The following is a 25,326-nucleotide window of genomic DNA, read 5'->3' on the forward strand; positions in this document are numbered from 1 at the left end:
GGGCCTTCCCCTTCTAGGAAATTGTAAGACAGTTATTAATCAGGATTCAGCGCTTTTTGTTGTACTATGGCACCTTTGGCTAGTCTGTATTTCATTTGGGTGGGTAGGATGTTAGAATAAGAGTATAGTTAGTCCACCTGTACAAACAGGACTTTTGGCCATCTTAGCCCAAGATTCAGTTCCTCTGTTTATCCAGGGTCTGGGCAACCCAGTCGATGGTCCAGTTCCCTTATTGGTGATCCACTTTCCTTCATGCTGATAGGCAACTCACATCTCACCAGCTCGCAGTTTCTTTTTTTCCTAAACTGCCTCACTGTGGCTGAGCTGTACCTTTTGGAATCAGACCTATTGGGATGAGTGCCCAGAAAACCCCCACTTCACTGGGCTGTGGGCCACATGAGATAGCAGTCCTTAGGCAAGCTGGGCACAGGCGCTTTGGGTGTAGGGCTTTTTGTACTCCCTGGATAGGGGTGCTACAGCCCACTTGAGCAGGATGGGAAGGGAGATTGGGGGTCCCAACATTTGAGAAGGCAGCATTCTGGCTTCTGAATTGTTCCTCCCATGTATAGCTGAGTGTCTGAGCACAGTGGTGTCCTTAAATGCCTTCCACCTTCTTACAAGGCTGGTTCTCATGCTCGTTCTAGCATTAGGTATCAATAGCCATAGAGTCAGAGGGTCTAAAAAAGGCTCATGAACCAGAGAAGAATTCCTCCTCTTCTGGTACTGTAATGGAACTTGTTTAGGTAGGTCATGTTTACCATGAAAACCTTTTTTTTTTTTTTTTTTTTTAATTAAATTGACCTTCCATGGGATGTGTTTTTTTTTTTTTTTTTAAAGATTTATTTATTTATTTATACAAGAACCGGGTACAGACCAGATGCGCCGGAGGGTGAGAGGCTTCACCAGAGACAGCGGGGAAGGAACAGGCAGACTGACAAAGTACACTACTGAGGGGAGCAGCGGGCCAGGCAGGAGAGGGCTGAGCGCCATGTGGGACCCTCGCAGGCTGGCCGGGATCGAACCGGCGCAACCGGTGCTGCAGCGGCTGCGGACAGCTTCACAGCGTGGCGCTCAAAGGCCTGCGCCACCAGGAGAGGCCCCGAGAAAACAATTTTTAATAGTATGGGTCCTATAGGCTTAAAGGGTTTTTCAGCTGTAATTATTTTGCTAAAGGAAGTTTACTTAACTCTGACATCCTTTTCAATTGATTCCTTATTCTGTAAACCTATGACAACCCCCTGAGGCTACCTATGAGTTTCCACATACCCAAAAGTAGACAAAAGAATTTCATGAAAGCCTTAAACAGAATTACAATTGTTAAACTGAAGGTGTAACTAAAACCATTCTTTCTTTTTAATTTTTTTAAGTTTAGGAAAACGATTCTCATCTCTCTAGTCTTTCCCCCTCTATTTGTGTTTTTCTTAACAAGATAGTCTTTGTTCTTTTACTTTTCTTCTTCCCAGTTCATTTTTTGCTAAGTATTTACTATAGCTAAAGCTTCCTGTTAACATACTGAAATGCCAGGTTATACTTAATTCTGTCTTCTTTACTGAGGCCCAATTTTTTTTTAACTAACGTACACATTTTTTTTCCTTTTTCCTTTTTTTATTTTAACATTTATCATTTTTTACTTTTTTTAGACAATATTTGCTTCCCCCACCCCCTCAGATTGAGTCCCCATAGAATCTCCTTCCCCAAGGCACCCCTGCACCATCACCACAGTCCCCTGTGCTCATCCCTCCCTCCCTCTCACCCCTCTCCCTCTTCCTCCCCTACAGTAGCACTAACATACAGTAGTACTAACATACATTTATAGATCTCTTTGGAGAAACTTCCTGGTTTTCACTCAAAGCGATAGATTACCTCCCCATGGCAACAGCATCTGTCTTAGATGAAATCTGAAGAAATTTAGCAATGTCCAAATTTACTGTGAAGAAGCAGATGCACGGGTTAATTTATATAAAAAAGAATCAGATGCAAGAGAGAAGACAGTACGTTGTATTTTGACTTAGGATTAAACTTAATGATATAACGGTGGTTTTCTATGGTAAACACTCAAAGGTGGCCATTGTAATTCAAAATTGAGGTCTGTTAAACCAAAGGAACAATCTTGCTCCTTTTATGTGACTCTAGAAAGATTTGTCCTGTGCGAGGGTTCACATTGCCAACTGCTTTGGGAGAGGTAAACCTCGTTGCAAGTCTGGAACAAAGGGCTATCTTCCATTTTGGCTATCAGTTGACTGTCTTTCAAGAATATAGAAAAATCTATGATATTGTTAGTTAAAACAAAGTTGTGGCACCAGATGAGTATGTTCATCTTTAAAAGGAAAATGCAATAAACTCTTAGTAAAATAACAGCTTATAGAGTGGTTGAGGTCTATAAGACAACAAAAATAACTTGTGGTGTGATATGGAAGTGGTAGCGGGTGACTGAGGAGCACAAGGGGCCCTGAATTTGCACGGTATGAAAGGGATCTGATAAAAGGCCATCAGTTGTACAAAGGCGACACAGATGCTTAGTGTGAAAGAATTTTAATAGAATTAGTGTGTAGAGAAGAGGAGAAAAAAAGATCAACATCCCAATAAACACCAAAACAACTCATCCTCTTGTGGGCAAATGCCCAGCCAGAGTCAGCCCAAAGCAGGGCCCCTAAGGCCTGAAATCCTGCCACAAGTCTAAGGCACCTTCAGGTGTGGGGCCACAAGAAAGGGGTTAGACAGGCCCCAGAAAACTGGGACAAAAGGAGCAGAATCAGAGTTCAAACCAAGATAATGGATGCAGTTGTCAGCCTCACCACGCATCTCTTTCAAGTGGCTCTACATATCTTTCCTCCACATGTCTCCTTCATGTCTTCTCCCCAGCAGTACTGGGTACAGCAAGCCACAGGAACCTGAGCTCTTCTCTTTTTTCTTCTCTCTTCTCTCCAGAGTCCATTTGCCTTCTGTGTTATGTAACTTCACTTGGCTGCTTACTTCAGTCCATAATTAAATGGTGCAAAGAGCATGGTAATTCCCCCTATTATGGAGCTATCTGTATGAGAGGAGGTAGGCAATGCTGGATGGAGGTCCCGCTCATCTTTTAATTTTTTAAAGATTTATTTATTTATTTATACAAGCACTGGGTACAGTCAGAAGCGCGGGAGAGCCAGAGAATTCACCAGAGACAGAGCGGGGAGCAGAACAGGCAGACTGATGAAGTACACTGCTGAGGGGAGCAGCGGGCGGCAGGAGAGGTCTGCGCCCCATGTGGGACCCTCGCCGGCAGCTGGGGATCGAACCGGCGCTGCAGAGGCTGCGGGCAGCTTCGCAACCCAGCGCTCAACCGTTGCGCCACCGGGGAGGACCTCCCGCTCATCTTTTGAAGATATACCAAGATATATTCATATTGGAAACTCAGGGCAGAAGGTTATGTTGTACTAGTTTTTCTGAGACTGAGTCGTGATAACAAATACTGGAAGTTGAATGTGATGATGAGGTGTGTGGACTATTAATTCTGCTCATGACAATCTAATAATGGCTTCTCCCAGAGAAACCTTCATAGCTCAGCACCTCTATCGGCATAAGCTGGCACTTTCTTACCTTCCTTCACTTAATTTCCTAATGTGTTATGCTTCAGCTACACAATTTTACCTTGCTGGGTAGAACATAAGCTTCTTACAGATTTTTTGTATTATTGTGTCAACCTCACAGGGCCTAAACCTTAGTAGGAGCTCAGTAATGTCATGTTTATGAGTTTGGTGTCAAGGGCTCTGTCTTTGACTGAGGACGGGTGGAGGTGCCCTCATTATGTCAATTATATGAGCTAGGAGTATATGGGAGGCTTGCTGGGCAGAAGAACCCTGGCCCTGCATTGGGAGAGGAGCTCCAGTGATTGGATGTGGACGAAGCATCTCAGGAGCTGGGGGACTCGGGGGAACTCCTTGGGCTGTGGGGGAGGTACACGGGGGACTAGTCTGATCCTGTCTGACCCCTGTTAAGGTGGAAAACCTTTAATAGCTGGACAGCCAAGTCAATGACGTGTGTTCAGAGTCCCTTGTTCAGTGTGGCACAACTTGGATGGAGGGATAAGTGGATATGCCTGACCTTGGATGAAAACAAACACATTGTATTAGCCATTTGTAAGCAGATCCTAAGGGAAGAAGCTGCAGCGTCATTTAACTGTTGTGCTATTATTGGTGATGGTGATAATGATGCTGGCAATTAAACAGATAATTGTTTTCCTTCTTTTAGTCACATAGAAAAAATCACCACATGGCAAGACCCTAGGAAGGTGATGAATCAGCCCCTGAATCATATGAACCTCCACCCTGCTGCCACTTCCACACCGGCACCCCAGAGGTCCATGGCCGTGTCTCAGCCGAATGTCGGTAAGCCCAGCATTTTGACTCCAGGCTGATAAACAGATTTGACCAAGGGCTCTAGAGCCTAGAAGCAGCAATGGTGCCTACTCATGCACCCAGATGGGTTTTTTCCCTCCCTCTTGGCTGTACCCTCTCATCCCTCTCACCACCTTTGCCTTCTTTTCTTCACCTTTTTGCTATGCAGTTTGAAATAGCTCTGCCTAGGTTCACACTACAGTTACAGCATCTCCTCCAATTGTCCTTATAAGAGTTCTTGGAAAAATCTTGGAAAGCCTTCTGTCCTCATCCGGAGTAAGGCAAGTAGGGCACATCACCTCCTTTCTGGGAATTTGGTCCCTGAAGACTGCCAAAGGACATAATTCTGGCTCCCACATCATCCCCCACTTCAAATGTGTGACTGACCTTAGACTGTGTGTTTTCATGCTGTATCTCAGTAAATCCTCACAACAACCCTACAAGAACTGACAGCATTTTTAGAGAGTGAATAGAATCTCCTACTGGATTTTCAGGAGTGAACAGGATAAAAATGGGGACATTGTTCCTAGACACCCTTCCTCATAGGTGGCTTTGCCAAAGTGAGTATGAACTCTAGTAGACCTGAGTCAACTTCAAGTAAACATATTGTGTGTTTTTCCAGGAAGTCTGGACATACCATTTTAAAGCTGGCAGATGTAAAATATATCCCCAAAACAAATGACTTAGAATAACCTCTGTTTTGTTCCCTATCTAAAGGGCAGATCAAGGAAAATGGTACCAGTGCTTTTTACTAGCAGTGGTAATAAATCAAAGCTTCCCATGACTCACTTGTCCCAAGTATGTAAGAGCTCAAGTAGAAAGCAGATACAAGTGTAGTGGAAAAAAAAAAAAAAAAAAAACCAAAAAAACAAATTCAGGAGTATTAGACTAGTTTCAAAATTTCTTTTTTAACTATAAAATTTCTAAAAACTGATTATTTAACCATGAACTTAATTTTATAATCAACTATATATATATATTTAAAGATTTATTTATTTATGCATATGAGAGCTGGGGCACAGGCCAAAGGTGTAGGGGGTGAGAGGATTCATCAGAGACAGAGCAGGGAACAGAATAGGCAGATTGACCAAAGTACACTGCTGAGGGGAGCAGCGGGCGAGACAGAAGAGGCCTGCTGCGCCATGTGGGTTGCTCCCTGGTTGGCTGGGAATCAAACTTGTGCTGCAGAGGCTGCGGACAGCTTCATAGGTTGCGTCCCAACCCTTGCGCCACCAGGGTGGCCCCTGTAATCAATTATAAATGGAAAAGATGTTTCATGAACTTTCTGTTGAAAACATTCACACACTTTTTCAAAGAGACGTTCAAGAAATAAGTCTTCCTTCAGTCACCACTCTGCAGTGCCTCTTGTGTTACCGAGAGTCGGTGTTTTCAGCTCTGTGAGTGCTCGCATGCACACAGGTTTGTGTTTCATTACACAAATGCTAACACTTCATGCCCATAGCCACGCCCCTTGCTTCTCCCATGTGTGTATCCATACATACAGCTTGCCTTATTCTTTTTAAAGAATTGCTCAATAGTTCAACATATTGATGTACTAAAATTTGTTTATTTGACTGGCCCTCAGATGATGGGTATTTAGGATACTCGCTAGTGTGTTGCTAGTATATATGTAGTACCGAAGTGACTATTCTTATTCATGTTATTTTATGTACTTTCCTTAGTTTTTAAAAATTGTGCATCAAGTAAGAAGTGGACAAGCTAAATTAAAAAGGCCTTGAATGCTTGGAACTTGAGTGAAAGGCACATGTGAGTGCCTGCACACATCCACAGGTATACACACACTGAAAGCCCCGTAGCTGGGAAAGTACACCTAAAGAAACTAATCTGAGTGTTTGAAACAAGTGTAACTGTGGCTGAATAAAATGTCTTGATTTCCATATTTCTAATAAATTGGAGTAGTAAATTTCTCAAGATAGTCTTAGGATTTTTTCAATAATATTTGAATTCTTTGCCCATTACAAAGTATGTTGCTAGCTTAGAATCACAGATGTGTCCCAAGGATGGAAAAATAACCTGGAATGCCAAGAAAGCGCCAAAGACTGAGCATAATTTAGTCACATTATGGTCCTAACAACAAATCAGTAACTCAGAATATTTTGTTACTGGGTTGTTGAGCAGGGAAGACCCAGCATTCATCTGTGTGTCCCTGCGTTTTCTTTTTCCATTGGTCAGGGAGTTGCTAGGTAACAGCCTGCCTGTTACTTTGGATTAGGAATGCTGCCTTGTTTTCAGTTACCCACCACGACTTTCAGAAGAAGTCGCAGTTGTGGACCGCCCTGAAGTGGAAGAGAGATTTGTACAAATAAAGAGTGACAGTGAGGACTGACATCTGGGATTATTTCAAGATGAGCTTCCTATTGCCCATGCCTACTAGCAAAAAAGAAGTAGACCAGGTGATAAAAAGTCCTGAGGAGAAGGAGTTAGTCCTCAAGTTTGGGAGAGATGGAGATCCTGTCTGTCTGCAACTAGACAATTCGCTCTCCACAGTCTCTTCCAACCTGAGTAAAAAGGCTGCTGTGTGTCAGAAGGTTGTGTTCCAAAGCCCAGTTTATACACACTATTTTGACATCAGTTACATCCCATCGATTGTATTTTTCTTCAGTGGGCAGCATATGAAAGTGGATTATGGGTTTCCCGATCACACAAGGTTTGTGGGAAGTTTCAAAACCAAACAAGACTTCACAGATTTTATTGAAGTAATTTACTAAGGATCAATGAGGGAAAAACTTAAAAGTCTCATTGAACCCAGGAATATCCCTTAATGTGACCTTCTCTAGCAAGACATTTAGCACATCAACTACCGTCAGAGTTGAAGAGAAGCTTATTTGGGAACTGCTGTGCAATTAGGCTGGACTTCAGACCATGTCCCAGCTGGAAAAAGTGTAATCCTTCCCCCTAAGGAGAAAACCAGCTGGATGGTGAGGATCTGGGATGCCTGCCTGTCTCCCCCTTGCAGACCTCAGAAAAACCTTGCCAGCTTGCCCAGTGAGACTTCTTTCACCTTTTTATTGTGCTTTTCTTTATTAAGATAATACAGCATCCTCCTTTAAAAAATATATATATATATATATAAAACATTTTAAGAAATGCTCTGTAGTTTGTACTCTTTTAAAAATTTGTTAAAAATAAGACCAGACCATTTTCTTCCTCCTTCTTCCAAAATCTAGATTTTGGTCTTTTCAGTGGAACTTAGCTGACAAATATGTGGACTGAAATGACATGTCTGTGCCCTTCACTTTGGTGTTTATGTGGTAATGTGGAAGTGATACCAAATACAGTTAAGAATTTCCTATCAGATGCTGGAATTAGTACCTTTTATAAGCTAATTTTATGTATTTATAGAGCTTTGATATTATCAGTGACATAGCTAGATACATTAAGAAAGAAATCCTTTTATTGGGATTCTGTATTTTCCTATAGCTTAGGTATATGGACCCGAGAGTCAGACTGTCAGAATTTGAATACTGGCTCTGTCCATTGCTAGCTTGGTGACCCTTTAAATTAGTTGATTGTGCCTCCGTTTCCCTATTTGTAAAATGAAGATTATTAATAGTGTGAGATGATATGAGTTGATACATTCAAAATGCTTAGATCTGTGCCTGGCACTTAATAAACTACAAATAAGTGTTTATTCTTATTTTGTGTAAAGAAACAATATATTTAATTATAAAAGGTTAGATTGTAAGACAGTCACATTGTTCATCATAAAGCCCTCAAGGTGGAAAAAAGCTTGTTTTGGACTCTTTACAGTGTAAAGTGCTTTAGATTGGGAATACTGTTCCTATTACTTTCAATGAAGAGAGCGCCCTCTGGTGGAAATGTTTCAGTTCCTCCTCCCACTGCCTCAAGACACTTAACAGTGGGTAACTTTTTTTTTTCAGTATATCTATTCTTGAAATCTGGTTTGTAAGTAAAATCATATTTGGTCTGTAAATAAAATCATATTTTAATTAGGAGAGAGACACCTATCACTGAAAGGTGTCTAGAGGGCATGACTAAAATGGAACATACTTTTGTCAAACTGCATCTGTACGGGTGAAGAGGTTTCTCTCTGTAGTTTGATAGGTTTGTGGTATCTAAACTCACTGAATTTTCAAATATCTAAGTAAAATGAAATAGGCTTTGCAAGGGGAAAAAGCGAAATATTTCTTTTTTTGCACTTTATTTCATATTACATTTCAGTCTAGTTAGTAACTGGAGTTTTTATTTTTGTCAAGTCAGGTTGTAAGGTTTTACCCAATTCTGATTCTGTCTGAGCAGATTGGTGATCTTCAAGTCTCAGTCCCTGGAAATATCCAATGAATGGAAGAAAAAAGGAAGACCTTGAGGAATTTTAGGTAGTGAAGAGGAGAGATTATCACTGGTGGAAGCCATATCACTTAGGGACTGACAGCATGAAGGGGGAAACTTATTATGTGTGAATGTTGACTTTTTTTATAACACAAACCAGATAGGGTTTCATATCTTTTCAGTGGGTTGTTGCCTCAGTAGTTAGTTTCTGTACCCACTAAATTATTTTGAAGGAGGAAAAAACTGAAATAAAAACAAACAAAAATGACTCTACACAGAGTCTGTGTAACCGGGGGTGGGTGGAGATATAAAAAATTATACCTTTTGGTATAATTAATTTGGAGCCAAACTGAGCTTCTCAGGTTAAATAATAATTTTAGTTGTTACTTTATCTGACTGTGTTTCATTTTCCTATCTATAAAATTGTAATGATTGTACCTTTTTATAAAGTTGTTTTGAGTATTGGATGTAGTCCATACCTTGGCATGTGGTGTACAGAAAGTCCCCACAGAAATGTATTGCTATAACTATTCAGTTAGCTTGTAGCCTGGCCTCTTCTCACTTTTCTGGCCACTCTGTACTCTGAGAATGAAGAGCCTGTGTCGTGTTGTGTTGTGTTGTGTTGTGTACTGTTCTAAAGCCGTTCTGTTCCTCCCTTGGGGAAACCCAACAATGATTACTGCAACTTGGGATACTTTTGCTTGCATACTGCCAAAATGATCTTTAACCCTACGCAGCAATTGTGAAAAAAACGAAGAGGAGCACACTCATGACCCAGCTTCTTTCCCATCAGATCATTAACAGGGAGTCACTAAGGTTCAGGAGCACTTTGAATTCCAGTGAAGACCATGTCCCCTCTGTAGATCTAACAAAGTCTAGGTTTCCCCATTTCTTAGCACACAGATGCTAAAATCATGCAGAAACTTAAAATATACACATATTTGAAAAATTTTACCCCCCCAAGAGAAAGTGATATGCAATTTTGCTTCTTTGTTGATAATCCTAGTGATCATAAACCATGGTGGCTGGGTTCCTGTCACATATTAGCAATCTCTTTCTTAAAACAAGGCCTCAACTTGGGATGCTAGTAGCCTCCCAGATAGTACAGGAAAAATATTACAACGTTCACCAGATTGCCAGCCCTGAGCGTTTAAAAACACTTGGTAAATTGCAGCCAGACTATATTTTTAGCGCTGTGGGAATTTTAAAAAGATTACACACACAACCCCTCTTGAAGATGTACCATCCACCAGGCCAGAGTCTAAGTCTTCCAGGTCTGTATTGATCTGCACTTTAAATTATAAACACATGCTCCTCCTCCTCTTTCTCCTCTCCCCCTCCTCCTCCCTCCTCCCTCTTCATCCTCTCCCTCCTCCTCCCCCCTTTCCCGTCTGCTCCCCCCTCCTCCCACTTCTCTTCCTCCTCCTCCTCCTTTGCAGTACATGCTTTTCAAGACACAATGGAAAATCTCCACTATGCTCAGTTTGCCAAATTGGCTATTCTTCCCTCTAGGAAGTGTTCAAAAGCACTTAAAAACATTTTATCAAAATAAATAAAATAGCTAGGAACAGTGCGTCCTAGTGTTGCTTAATGTATGTATAAAGATAAAGATATTCTGAAAGTTTTTTTGAAGTCAGATGTATAAGTAAGCGATCTCATTTTTTTCTTTTTCCAGTGACTTTTTTTCTAATCAAATTTATGTGGTGAGTACATGGCAGACACATCTGATTACAGTGATTTTTTTCCAGCTCTGATGTTCTCACTACTTTTTGAACTTGTGGTTTCCGTAGTATAAATTAAAGTGCACAGGCACATACACTCACAAACCCAAAGACAAACTGAAAAACCTACACATTTTATGGGCAAGGATGGAGTGGGTAGGGTGCTGATAGGATTGCTGTGGTGAAAGTGGGTGTTTATGGAGGAGAAAGATCAGTGGACTTGGAAAAGGGGAAAAGATTTTCCTTTAAAAATTTCTTTCCTTGATTAGAAAAAGAAGGAACAAATTTCTAGAAACTGTATAAAATTCATATAATTTTCCTAGATTTGTAGGAAACCATCTGTGATCAAAATTAATTCTATTAACTTTTTTTTTAAAGATTTATTTTTATTTATATATACAAGCACTGGGTACAGTCAGAAGCACAAGGGGGTGAGAGAATTCACCAGAGCTAGAGCAGGGAACAGAGCAGGCAGACTGACGATACACTGCTGAGGGGGAGCAGCGGGCAGCAGGAGAGGTCTGTGCGCCATGTGGGACCCTCCTCTGGTGGCCGGGGAGCAGCCAGGAATCAAACCGGCACTGCAGAGGCTGCGGGCAGCTTCACAACCCAGTGCTCAACCGCTGCGCCACTGGGGAGGCCCTCTATTAACATTATTGAGGATTGTTCTTTGAACTTTCCAAAAGGAGATTCATTATAGTTCCTTTTTTTTTCATTTTTAGTATTTTATTTATTTATATATATATATTTTTACATCATTGTTCATTTTTTTTACACTGTTTGCTTTCTTTTCTCAGGTATAGTACCTTTCTTTTAAAGCTTTGGGGGGGGTTAGACCAAATTATTAAATAACTGAACTGTTATTTAATACAGTTCCTCTCGTGCAAGGAAACTGGTACATAGTAATATATAAAGAAACTAACTTTGTGTTTTCATAGTTATATTCCATTTATCTTAACATGGATGAATATTTTATTTAGATAAGTATTTGTTTATCTTGAAGATTTATCTTGAAGTTTGATATGAAGGCTTACAGATTCTATTATGTGAAATTGATATCAGTAGAAAATATCCTCTTTTGAAGAACTATCAACAACCATAAAAAATTCTTGATGCTACAATATTCCTAAGAAAAAAATTCTTGAAGATAGAATTTCTAGGTAACATTTTAGATTAACACTAGAAAACAGTGTATACCAAGTTGTGTTATTTGTTTATCCACATCCCTCCCCCATGAAATGCCTGTAATACAAAAGTAACTATATTTGCAACCATTAGATCATAATTATAAGGGCCATATGATAGAATAAGCAGGATAACTGTATTATATAAATCATAATTATTTTATAAAGCAGGCAAAATTATGCTGAGAGTATATGTGTGTGTGTGTGTATGTATATATATATATATATATGCACATACACTCAGCATATACTAAATAGGTTCTTTCTATTTTTCTTTAAAATGTGTGCATATATACATACACACATTTTTCTTTTAAAGAAAGGTTTTGTTTAAATTCTCTTTCCCCACAAGATGAAACTTCAGAGAAAAGGGAGTATGCCCTCCTGGGTATTCTAATCCTTTGCCAAGAGCATTATGCCTGACAGATGTACTATTTCATAGACTAAATATTGACTAAATCAATTTTGTATCTTTAAATGTTAATACTGATTATAACAAGATCTTTGGGTTGTACATAATTCCTATTATTTTTCTGTAGTTTAGTTATGTCACCGTTACAACAGCCAAAAGAATACAAGGGTGGGAGAGGAGGATAGAATATTATGCAGAAGACTCTCGGACCCTTGACACAGACAAAACCAGCTTTCACAGCTGGCCATGATCTCAGCATTTCCCCAAGTGTGGTCCAGGTCCAGCAGTAGTCAGATCCTTTGGGGCATTTGTTAAATGTCCATCTTTAGGATCCGAGCTTCTAATTGTTCCCCACGAACAGTGGTGGAATGCTGCTGGGAGATCCTGTCTGAGTACATGTAGAGTGTGGTCTGGAAATTGGTGTTGTTTTCAAGTGCCTGGGTGACTCCAGTGACACCAGTCAGAACTACAGCAGAATTGCATGTTTCAGCACAGCAATTGGAAATGCCGTTACAAGTGGCAAAAACTCACTGAAATACCTAATCTTAAATTTGAGTTATTTAACAAGAGCTCCCACTATACTTATCAACATTTTGACCAGGTTCTTTGTCCAAAATAGACATTTAGTGTGATGTTGACTTTTGTCATATTGGCACCTGGTGTAAGGGCCACGTGTGCACTGAACAGGGAGGCCACTTTTCAGAGAGCTTTAACAACCCAGTCATACCAAGTAACTTCAAAAATTAGGGGAAATGCTGCAGTGTCAGATCCAGATTATTGAACTATATTCCATATTGTCTACATGTACAGGGTAGGGTAAACCACTTTGAACTATGCTGGCTGAGAGTTGATCAGAGTCAGGCACCTTCAGTTCCACCCCCACTGAAATCTCCTTGAGGGGTCCCTCCTGCCCTAAAGCGGAGCAGAGTCTCTCGACAGAGGTAAAGGCAGGTCAGGTCTTAGTCCCTTCTTTGTGTGCACAACCTTAATTTATTTATTTATGTTAGATGGAATCTAATCTCTCCACCAAGCCGTGGGTCTCTATTGAGAGATTCAAAAATAATTTTGACAGTTTTAGTGCTCTCTGCTGACTGACTTCCAATAATTTGCTTTCAGGAAGTTCCTTGCTCTGGAAAATTTTCTCAGTTAAATTTGAGTCTCTTTATAAGGAAAGACATTCTGGGATGGTTTGTGGTACAGCCACTTGTTCTAAATTGATAAATACCTAGTCACACTTGGACATTTGTCTTTGATCTTTGCTTTGGGGTACATGGTGATGACCCTGCCTGCATGTGATCATCACCACCCTCACCCCTTATCAACTGGAAGAATGATTTATTTTCCCTTTCTGGGAGTCTAAATTTATTCTCTGGGCAGTTTTGCAGTTGCTGTTGGTCCGGGCAGCTGTTCTGCCACGCTTGACTCTGAATAATTTGCTGTGATGAAGTCAGCAAAATAATGCTGTAGGAGAAGCCAGAAAACAAAGACCTTCCAGAGACTGTTCTCATTTAGTGCTGAAGAAAGGAAGATCATCCCCAATCCCTGGTTTAAAAAAAAAAAAAGTCAGGAAAAAATAAAATCCTAAACATATTTGAGGCAGTTCAGATTGTTCTTTTTTCCTTGTTATACTTACTGGTCATTGCAGAAAATGCTGATCAGCAAAAAATGAGAACATTTAAAAAAATCTGAGCATTCAAATCACACTAACATATTCTCATGTTTTTCAAGATTTTTTCCCCACAATACAAACATAAACCAAAAAAGGTTGGGAAATCTGCTGCATTCTTTTTTGTAGTGTCCTTTTTTTCACTTTTTATATCATGAACATCTTGATTCCAATAAATGTTTTTCTACAGTATTTTTTGATTAGCTGTTTTTTACTGGAAAAGAAATACAATCATATGGCAAAAAAGTTCAGATGGTTCCAGAGAGACTCGTGAGAAGTGTCCTCCGCACCAAGACTTCTTCCCTCCTTCCCCAGGGAGACCCCTGCTCCCAGCTTCTGGAATAGTCTTCTTAAAAAACTCTGCATGCATACACAGACTTAGGTGTAGATATCTTTATTTAAACTTAAAATGTATTAGAGAGCTTTCTAAATTTGTACTTACAGATGTTTTCATATTTCCATAGACAGTGCCATTTGGGGAAAAGCGTCTTGGTCTAGTAGGTCTCTGCAGTGCCACTTCAGGTCATGCAAAGCCTTCTTCTAGGGATGATAATCATTTCCAACATAATTTACATATTAAGCTTTTACGTATTAAGCTTTACAGCAAAGCTACACACAGAGATAATTTTAAAACGAAAGTGACTTTTCAACCCATTTATTCCCTACTTTTTCTCTTACACATATATAATTCAAAAATATAAATAATTGAGTTAAATTGGGATAGAGAGATTGGGCTAACTAATTAATCAATCCATGAAGAAAAATGCATCCCATTGTGCTGGAGGAGCAACAAGGTGGGACTTTGAGACCTAGAGTCTCCTGCCCAGAATTCCTGAGGCAGAGGCTCCTCTGGTGTTGAGGAGAAACATAGTTTTCCACTATAGACACCTGAGAGGGAGTACTCCCTCTGATTCCTTATAAATTACCTAAACTTTGTGACCTAGGGTATGATCCTCAAAAATCTCCCAACAGTAAACTTGAGGAGTTTTCAAGAGAGGTTTCATATGACCTGCTATCACTACATGATGGCAAGATGTCAGAACATTAGCCAGGAGCCTTCAGAGACCAAAACAAGAGAACACCACTTACCTAGTTTGATTTAAACATACAAATCAGAAAATCCAAACTTGCAGCTTTTGTTGTTGAGCATTTTATTTTGTTTTGATTTCTAAAAACAGAACCTCCTTTGGCTCACCTTTCCAATAAAATTTAGAGCTATAGTTTTTGCTTTGCTTTGCTTGGGACTAGAATCTCTTTTTGTAGTGTTTAAAAGCAGAGCTGCTTTGGTTTCTGTCTTCCCTTACCCCCACCCCAAGCCTTATTCCTTCCTTTACCTGAGATGACCCTGAACCATCTCCCAGGGATTAGAGACAACAGCTCAGAGACACTGATCCCGAGGCATGTGCCCACAGAAATGCTCCATTTCTGGATTTCTTCAGAAATTATTATTTTACCATAGTGTATGAAATAACCTGGCAGCTTTCCAGGTAGTCTGAGTAGTGAGCCAAAAGAAGATTTCTGCCACTTTGGAATAGAGGCCAGCTACAGCGCTCAGCACAACTTACAGGGCCAGTCCTCACCCCTCACCTCTGCTCCTCAGCCACCTGAGTCATGTGTTTTGCACAAACACTCTCAGTCCAGGGGTCAAGCACCTCCCCATCCTGGCACTTTGCACTTACTGACCCTGGGCCCAGAATGGCCACCACCAGACTTCTGCACTTCACTCAGGTTAAGATCACATCACCTCAACAGAGATAGCTCCTTAATGTATGTGCCTAAAGTAGTTTATTTTTGTTTGTTTGAAGCCCTTTCCCCTAAAATTATGCTATATGTTTGTTAGTGTTTATCTCCCCACTAGATCACAATATTCCAAAGGACTGGAATCTTTCTGTTCTCTGGTATTTCTATTTTTTTTTTTTTAAAGATTTATTTATTTATTTATACAAGCACTGGGTACAGTCAGAAGCGCGGGAGGGTGAGCGAATTCACCAGAGCCAGAGTAGGGAACAGAACAGGCAGACCGATGAAGTACACTGCTGAGGGGAGCAGCGGGCAGCAGGAGAGGTTTGTGCACCATGTGGGACCCTCCTCCGGTGGGTGGCCCGAGATGGAACCGGTGCTGTAGAGGCTGTGGGCAGCTTCGCAACCCAGTGCTCAACCTCTGTGCCACCTGGGAGGCCCTCCGGTATTTCTAGAAGCAGTGCTTTGTACCTGCTTGGGGCTCAGCAGATCATTGGTGAGCAAATAGTTAAATAAACCATAAAATGCTAGAAAGGAAAAAAAATCTATATTTTTATCATGCAAACACCACCATTCTTACTATTCTGATACTTTTTCATTTCAGAGGTAGTTAACTTTGGGGGTTGCTGGAAATTCTATAAAACCTAGACCTCAGCAAAATACATAAATGCGATAATTCCCAAAATTGGAATTATAACAATACCAGATTTCCTAATACTGGTACCTCTGGTTAAACACTTGGAGGGGGAGAGGTTTCCTGGCCTACTGCTAAACACCCACATCACATTATTGTTATCTTTGCTAATTTAATTGCTGGAAATGACTCTTAATTTACATTTCTATGATTCCTTGTAAAGCTGATCATTTTTCCATGTTTGATTGCTATTTGTATGTTCTCTTTCATAAATTGTTAAAGTCTTTAGACTCTTTATTGAAGAATCTGTTGTATGAGTTCTTTACATAATGAAGATGTTTACTAAAATCGCATTGTTATAAAAAGAAAACAGATTAACAACTGGCAACTTTTTCTCTGCTTCTTGAGGAACACAGCTGTAGATTCATTTTCTGTTATTTAACTTGGACTAACACACTTTGCACCTGGAGTAGTTTTAAGATCATTCAGGAAAGTTAACCAATAAAAGGCTACAATAAACTTTCTCCTGACTAATGAAAATAAATGCATGAATCAGAGTTTCCATTTCCTGCTGGGATAAAAGTATACCTATTGTCTGGAGATAATAAAGCAGTTTTGGTTTTGCTGCTATTGCCAGGCCATGGAATTAAATTCAAAGATAACTGTGAAGCGGCAGAGTGAAGTGTCCAATTTCCTCTCTCTAAACTCCCTAGCTTGGTAGATGTGCTTCCTGCCATAGGTCACAGTTGATAAATCTTGGGGAACTGAAGAAATCAGATGCAATCTAAGTAGCACATTTTGCTGCTGCTTTAGGTGGAAGAAATATTTCTTTACTGAAAAAAAGGATCAAGGAGAAATCAATATTTCAGAAAGATGTGATATTTTTTTCCCTCCGTACCCTATTCTGGATATATTTTGAGGGTTAAAGCTGATGTCTAAATTCCTTAAATGGCAATAAAATATGCATTTTAGCTAGTGCATTCACTAAGAAAACATTAAAAACAGCTTGAAACACATTTCCGTCTTTACATGGAGGAGAATAAAAGATAACTCGCACTGGTTTGTTGAGCTGATCACTGTTTAGATGGGCAGACAGGATAACAAGTAAGAAAATCATTTCCTGGTGCTAAAAATTCAAGGTTTCCTGTGGAGTAAATGCAGTTTGGGTTACAAGTCTAAAACAAAAGAACTTGGGGTATCTGGAGATCCTTGGGTCCCCTGTCAAACGTTGGGGCACCTGGAGTGGTTCTAAGGCTTGAAATGGTAAAGCCAGGAAAGTGTGGCTTATTGCACATGTATCCAGGATTCTGTGCCTTATCAGTGCAGCCTGCTGAGAAATTTCCTTAGAGTTATTTTCACCCAGAATTGGAACAAAGGACTTAGTGTGAAGTTGGGATAGTACAATTTCTTGGTTTAATGCTTTACAGATTTTTGGAACCAAATGCACCCTAAGTGAAAAGCTGCTTTTCTTTCTTTCTTTCTTTCTTTCTTTCTTTCTTTCTTTCTTTCTTTCTTTCTTTCTTTCTTTCTTTCTTTCTTTCTTTCTTTCTTTCTTTCTTTCTTTCTTTCTTTCTTTCTTTCTTTCTTTCTTTCTTTCTTTCTTTCTTTCTTTCTTTCTTTCTTTCTTTCTTTCTTTCTTTCTTTCTTTTCTTTCTTTTTCTTTCTCTCTCTCTCTCTCTCTCTCTCTCTCTCTCTCTCTCTCTCTCTCTCTCTCTCTCTCTCTCTCTCTTCCCCTCTCTTTTTTTTTTCTGACCTTGTTGGACAACTAACACTGTTTCTGGGAAATAAGAGAAACAAGCGGCTCACTGTTGGCAGCAGCTGAAAGGGACACCAGAAGGGTGAGAGACACGTCTGCAGCCTATTTTCCCTTCATTGTATCGTGACTGAGTCAAGGCTGGACTGTGGCTACATTTGTCTCTCTACCTCTGTAGACATGTGTTTTCCATCAGACAGGGCTGTGTGACACCTGATGTTGGCCAATTCACATGAGTTAAGCCGCGGACAGTCCATAAACAGGAAAAGACCCGTGGCTATACCCAGACACTCTTGTTGCTTAAATATTTTTGAAGCTTAGTTTAACTGGGTCTGCAATATGTCAGAAACAATTTACACCTGTATGTTTTGGCTTCTTCCAGTTGCATATCAATTCCAAGAGCCACTGTGGCCAGAGGGTCTAGTGTTGCCCGATGGCAGTACCACATCCTCTTGTTAAAATTTTCCTGAATTAGGAGATGGAACTTTTTCAAGTCCCATATCATTTCCCCTAAAACCAGATCACACACTCAGGGTACTATCATAACATGTGATTCATGTTGATTTCACTATTTTATAGTAGTTAAGAAATTAATTTAATTATACTGAATTAGACTTTTTTTTTTAAACATTTTATTTTATTTATAGAGGCATGTTTTTATTTATTTATTTGTTTGTTTGTTTCTTTTGTTTATACATGCACTGGGTACAGTCAGAAGCGCAGGAGGGTGAGAGAATTCACCAGAGCCAGAGCGGGGAGCAGAACAGGCAGAAGGACCGAACGAAGTACACTGCTGAGGGGAGCAGTGGGCAGCAGGAGAGGTCTGCGCGCCATGTGGGACCCTCCTCTGGTGGCCGGGGAGCAGCTGGGGATCGAACCGGCGCCGCAGAGGTCGCAGGCAGCTTCACAACCCAGCGCTCAACCGCTGCGCCACCGGGGAGGCCCCTGAATTAGACTTTTTTATGAAATAGGAAAAAGGAAACATTTCTTATCCTTGTCACCAAATTTAGCCCAGTAGTTATGTTTTGAACACTGTGGGTGGGTGGAACTCACACTAGCTACAGTATCCTGGCATAGTCCCTAGACTTCATAGGTTTGTCACAGCCTTTGCGTGAGATTTTTGCTGAGTCATTTAACCTTCCAAATTTTTTCATTTCTAAAATGAGTGAATTGTCCCTAAGTCATTGCTTTAAAGTTGTGTCTTTAAAGTTCTTTCCTCCATGCCACGAATCAGGGAATGTGAACAGAAACTAAACCTGGTTAGTATCCAGTCTCAAGAATCTGTGCCTATTCAAATTTTTAAAATTTGTTTAGTATTTTGATATTAAAGATGAGAAGGAAAGCAGAGCATAAGCAAGACCAAGAGAATTTAGAGAAGACAAAGGGGCCTCCATTAAAGAACTTGCTTGCCCACCAGCACCCCAGACTTGCTTTGAATGCACCCTCTACCTGAGGTTTGCTGTCTCTTGAGTTTTGTATTGGGCTCTGGAGAAAAATCCTGTGTGCTGAAGAACAATTTGGGAACCCTGGTATCTGTGGACCGAGGTCCTGAATTCTGTGGTGATAACAAAAGGCAGGATGTGCACGAACTGCCTCCATCCCCTGCAATGGGTGTTGTAAGGAAAGTGATGAACGCTGAGCAGAGAGCTGTGCTCAGGAAGTCAACAGAAAGCAGCAACAAAATCTCATAATCTTTGAACATTCACTTAGTGAATTATGAGAGTAATGATTAAAATGTACCCCCAAGAGAAGAGTTGTGTCTCTGTGTTGGGTGTGGGGGGGAAGAAATTTCTAGTTCTGGTATTTCTCCTATATTTCTTTTAAATTAATAAAAAAAGAAATCAGTGGTAATCATTGTCTTAAGTGAAACATATTTTACTACCAATTTCTGACCCATGACCCTGGTGCTTAGTTCAGGGACAATATGTTTAAGGTCTACTCTGTTATAGTCTATGTGTTAATCTACTATGTACAAGTCAGATTAAATGCACTCACTTATTTTTGTCCTGTGTTTATAAGGAAGAACAATATCATGGAGGTTGATTTCAAGAGGCAGAGGGAAACTTGATTCCTTCCAGGTTATGCATGTACAGAACATAAGTCCAGTCTTTGGAGAGATGAGAGGTAGTTCAAATTACAGGAAGAGAATAGTTCAGTGTTTCTTAAAGGAGTTTCCCTTTGGTGTGTAGGCTTAGCCAGGAATCCAACAGGAAAGATTTCCTGACTTTTATACTTAACCAAATACATGTTATGGGCGATATGTGCAGTTTATAGTGTATGACTTCCTTAAGATGTTAGAGTAATGAAAGAGTAATATTCTCTCTGATCATTAAGGAATGTGGGTAGAAAATGACAACCAACTAGTTATAATACACGAAGGACGTGTGAAACTAACCTGGACATCTTAACTGATTCTAAATATCAAATGGTTATTTCATACTGGCACCTGGCTCTTGTAAGGAAACACATTAGAATGGAGATGGGAAACTTGGTTCTACTGCATGAGTTAGATCAGAGACCATGGACAGTCATAGGCTGAGGGTACCCACCACACCATTTGCCTGGGGTACTCCTTGAGTTAGCACCAGAAGTGCCTTGTCGTAGAAAACCCCTCGATCCTTCAGAGACAGACCTCAGTTTCCATATTTGTAGAGTGAGAACAAAGATTGATGGAATCCCCAAGCTTTCAATTCTAAGAGTCCAATATTCAGGAGCTCTTGCATTCTCCTCTTATGGTATGGTTGGATTCCTGGAAGGTGTTTCTGATGCAGTTTTTGCAAACTCATTGGTTCAGCATCAAGCTGAATTGAATACCTGTTCCATATAGGAGGAAGAATTTCCTGAGATCCCAAAGAAAATGTGTCACCCAAAGTGTGTATTTGAATGTTGCACATTCACCTGTTTGAGGAAACTGCAACTAGATTGACCAAATTCATTCTTTCTCTGGGTCTTGGTTTCTGTCACAGAGGAGTTGCATTCCATTGCTTAATATTCGATAAAAAAGAAAACACCAGGGAACCTCCCTGATGGCCTAGGTGTTAAGTCTCAGCACTTTCACCACTACGACTTGAGTTCGACCCCCAGCCAGGGAGCTAGCCCACATATAGTGCTATGATCTCTTCTGTCTCGCCCCCCACTGCTCCCCTCAGCAGTGTATTTCAGTCAGTCTACCTGTACCCCTCCGTACTCTGTATCTGGTGAATCCTCTCACACCCTGCTCCTCTGGCCTACACCCCAGTTCTTCTACCTCCAAAAAAGAAAAGAAACTCTATAGCATCTGAACATCTTTTTGATTTAATCACTATTCTTTGGCAAAATAGTCAACATGGGAAAGGGATGGGGGTGCTTGAACATGACCCCCCAACAGTTATGCTCCTGATAACTGTTCGTGATACACACTCAGGCCTGATCCACAAACACACTTTGTCACTTTCACAAAGGAGGGCGCTTGATAGATGTTGATTATAATCTAAGTTTTTAAAATAATCTTAGAGTTACCTTCTTTCTTTCCACCAAGAAAATATTGAATTTGATGCATATATGATCATGCTTATGCTTATGCTTTTTATTTTATCTTTTTATTTATGTCTTACATAAATAATAAAGGCACAAAGGAATACTTGGAACAGTGTTTCAGAAGAGGAAAAGGAAGATCTCCTCCCATTCCTACCATCCCTTTCCTCTCCAAAAGCACATTTTATTACCATATCTTATTTTTCTAATTTATTTAAAATTAACATACAGTAAAATCGACTATTTTGTTATATGGTTCTGTGAACTTTAACACATGGAAAAATTCAAATCACCATCATAATCAGCTCCTTGCCTTTGTGATTTATTCTCCCTCATATTTTGCTTTTCATAAGGTCACATAAAGTCCTCTCCAGTGGCACAGCAGGTTGAGCGCAGCGCTGTGAAGCTGTCTGCAGCCTCTGCAGTGCAGGTTCGATTCCTGGCCGGCCAAGGGGATCCCACATTGCACGGCAGATCTCTCCTGTCGCGCCCGCTGCTCCCCTCAGCAGTGCTTTCAGTCGGTCTGCCTGTTCTGCTCTCCACTCTGTCTCTGGTGAATCCTCTTATCCTCCCGTGCCTCTGGTCTGTACCCCAGCTATTGTATAAATAAAAAATAAATCTTTAAAAAAAAAACAAAAAGGTCACATAAATGGAATTTAATGTAATCTTTTGAGACCAGATTTTTTTTTCACTCAATATAATGCATTTGAGATTCATCCATGTAGTGGTATTATTGCATTTCTTGCGTGTCTTCCTGGAGAGATTTAACATAGGTGTACAATAACCTCCCAACCTCCACTTTTCTACCTGTAAGTAGTAGCATGCACATACATATAGTACTGTCCTTTGGATTTTTCCCCCTCTAACCAGTGTTTCTTAGTGATTGCCCTCATCTTTGTAATGGTTACATAGAATTCCTCTCAATGGATCTAATTTTTCATTGGTGAATATCATTTTTAATTTTTGCCAGAATAGACCAATACTGTGGTTGGTATCCTCATACACATCTCTTTATTGTTGTCTCTCTCTCTCTCTCTGTATAGAGGGCTTCACTTTGAAAATAAAACTATTGTCTAAGTGCTATTCTTTTCCAGTCTCTACACTTAATAACTAGAGATGGTTAGTCTGAATGTTCACATCTAAATTAAGTGGAGGAAACCAGCATCTTCACCACCCCTCCCAGGGACAGCTCTGAAGGCTTCTCTTTTGAAGGCCAGCAGGGTAGGAGAGCTCTTCTTCAAATCTTAAACTCCCCCAGATAAGTATGCAAACATTAATAAAATCTGCTGAGCAGTATTTGGTTGCCTCATGCGGGTTGAGTAACAGTACATTGTGAGCAAACGGGTGTAGCATTTTGTACACTGACAGGGAACATCCCAGGTCACCAAAGATAGCCCTGCCCCAATGGATTGTCCTGTCCGTAAGTTACAGATACAAGTCAGGTTATTTTTTCATATTTCAAAGTATTTTAGTTGTAAGAATTAACATAGAGTTAATAGTCTCTGAACTTTATAACCAAAAAATTTAACCTTTTCAAGTCTCTTTGATATTGGAAATATTCAATTTAGACATTTATCCTATAGACACAATTGGACATCATTTTTGTCTATAGTAATTATGTCAGAAAGACAGAATAATATTTTTCAGAAGGCTCAAATATGACTGTCCCTTGAAATAATAACCATTCTTCCATTTAAGTTTCTTTCTCTTGGTCTGAAAGAGGTTGTAGGAGTTAAATGCTTACAGATCTGGACTTTGTCTGACAAGACACTGTATTTAAGAGAACTTTTCCCCTGTAACACTATGTGCACAATCCCTGACACCCTGCCCAGGCCTTCAAATGGAAATTGGAATTATGCTCAAATAAGCTATAGAAACAAATTCTCATTTTATCTATTTTGGCATCAATCATGACTGGCTTTTTTTTTTCCTGTTCTTGAGCTAAAAACATAAAAAATGCCCAAATTGTTTTAGTTTTTCATCACATCATTTAATGTACCTTTGTTCTTTGCGGTGGGCCCAGTTCAGAAAGGGGAAGCTAAATGGCTTACTGTTTTTACCCCACCTCTACCTCCATCTGTGCCAAGTTCTCCAAATATTCTCACCTTCCCCTTCAGTAGTTGGCTCGTGAGCAGAGAGTTGTAATCCATGCCAACCTCCAAACCAGATCTCTTCAAATCCCTGCAACGTGGATGGAACTTAGAAGGAATTATGCTCAGTGAAATAAGCCAGAAGGAAAAAGAAAAATATCGGATGGTTTCACTTATAGCAGTAATATAGGGGAACCCAATAAGACATCAGTGTAAAAAAATAATAACAGTACAAAACACAGGAAAGCAAAAACAGACAGTTATAAATCAAAGACATCCTGCAGGGGAGGAGGAGGGAGAGGCATCAGAGGGAGGGAGGAAGGAGCACAGGGAACTGAGGTGAGGGTGCATGGGTGCATTGGTGAAGGAAACTCTGGGGACTACACCTGAGGGGGTGGGGGGAAGCAAATATTGTTTAAAAATGAACAATGATGCAAAAAAAGTTAATATTAAAAAAAAAGAAAAAGATGGACCCAGATAGAAGAAGTAAGAGGAATACAATAATAATAATAATAATAATAATAATAATAATAATAATAATAATAAAAACATCCAGAACGAGAAAACAAACAGAAAAACCCAAATCCCTTCTTACTGCTTATGAGCTGAGCCACACGGGAGCCCAAGCCCTTGTTTTGGTGACCGATGTCTAGATGGTTCTTCTTTGCCATGGAAAGCAAACTATATTTGGAGCATTCTTTTCAGTTCCAGCAATTGTTCCTGTCCTTCGGGCTTGGGTGTACCAGCGCGCAGCCAGGACAGCAGGCATGGCTTCCACTTCGGCCCTGGCTCTACCTGCCACTAACCTGGTTCTTCTGTCTGTCCTTTCACCTCTCCAGTTTCTTCTGTCTTCCATAAAATAAAAGGATGGACTAGATGATATTTAAGAATCCTAATCCTAATGTACCCTAACATTCTTTTTTTTTTTTGGGCCCCTCACTGGCGGCCAGGGAACGAACTGGCGCTGCAGAGGCTGCGGGCAGCCTCGCAGCCCTAACATTCTTACATTCCACTGGCCACACACAAATATCCATCTCATTTCTTTACACATTCCTTCCAATGGTCTGTTAGTCCGTGTGAGGGCAGGAGCTTTTTAATCCAATGACAAGGCCAGTGCCTGGCATAAGTGGGAATGCAAAAAAGATTTGAGGGCACATATAAATAAATAAAATAATGCTTTTACCCTAACTCTCCCTGCCTTTGGAGAAAGCTTCTGCCCTGGAATTGTTTCATTAGGGAACGAAGTCTGTAGAAAATCTTCAGTATTGGTACTATCTCTTGAATATGTACATGTGTCGGTTACACATACATTTAATACATAGTTAATTATATAAAATCTGTTTGCATAAAATGTCCATAGCATACTGAATAATAATTTATGTTTTAGTCTTCAAGTAAAATTGGCTACTGATTTTATCTTTTAAAGGTAGTGACACCAAATGTAGTAAAAATTGAGTTTATTCTCAGAAAAGCTAGCACTTTTTTTTTTAAACTTTTGAATTTTGCATACTTATTTTGTTATCATACTTATTTTGTTATCTTTTTTTTTTTAATATTTATTTACTTATTTATACTGGGTACAGTCAGAAGCGCAGGAGGGTGAGAGAATTCACCAGAGCCAGAGGGGAGAGCAGAGCAGGCAGACTGACAACGTACACTGCCGAGGGGAGCAGCGGGCGGCAGGAGAGGCCTGCGCGCCATGTGGGACCCTCGCCCAGCAGCCTCGGATTGAACTGGTGCTGCAGAGGCTGCAGGCAGCTTCACAACCCAGCACTCAACCGCTGCGCCACTGGGGAGGCCCAAAGCCAGCACTTTTTAAGATGCTTTTTTGTGAGAAATGCCATTGATAGAATTTATTAAATGATCTTAAAATTCCTTTAGTACGTGCTAATATTTAAAATGTTTGTTAGTGCAGGTAAATAAAAA

At 40.2% G+C, this 25,326-nt stretch overlaps 2 protein-coding genes across 2 annotated transcripts in view; both read left to right on the plus strand.

Annotated features, from left to right (window-relative positions):
• WWTR1 (WW domain containing transcription regulator 1) overlaps positions 1–25,326 on the plus strand; it is a 129,710-nt gene that overhangs the window by 71,948 nt on the left and 32,436 nt on the right. Inside the window, exon 3 of the mRNA XM_037525815.2 lies at positions 4,231–4,367. Coding sequence (XP_037381712.1) covers positions 4,231–4,367 — 137 coding nt within the window. The remainder of the gene's footprint in view (positions 1–4,230; positions 4,368–25,326) is intronic.
• Positions 5,760–7,429, plus strand: LOC119257684 (thioredoxin-like protein 4B). Its single transcript, XM_037525816.2, has one exon. The coding sequence runs from the start codon at positions 6,743–6,745 to the stop codon at positions 7,103–7,105; it is 363 nt and encodes a 120-aa protein (XP_037381713.1). The 5' UTR covers positions 5,760–6,742; the 3' UTR covers positions 7,106–7,429.

This window comes from Talpa occidentalis, unplaced genomic scaffold (assembly GCF_014898055.3).
Source record: "Talpa occidentalis isolate TD23 unplaced genomic scaffold, MPIMG_talOcc4v2.1 talOcc4.4, whole genome shotgun sequence".
Classification (NCBI taxonomy): Eukaryota; Metazoa; Chordata; class Mammalia; order Eulipotyphla; family Talpidae; genus Talpa; species Talpa occidentalis.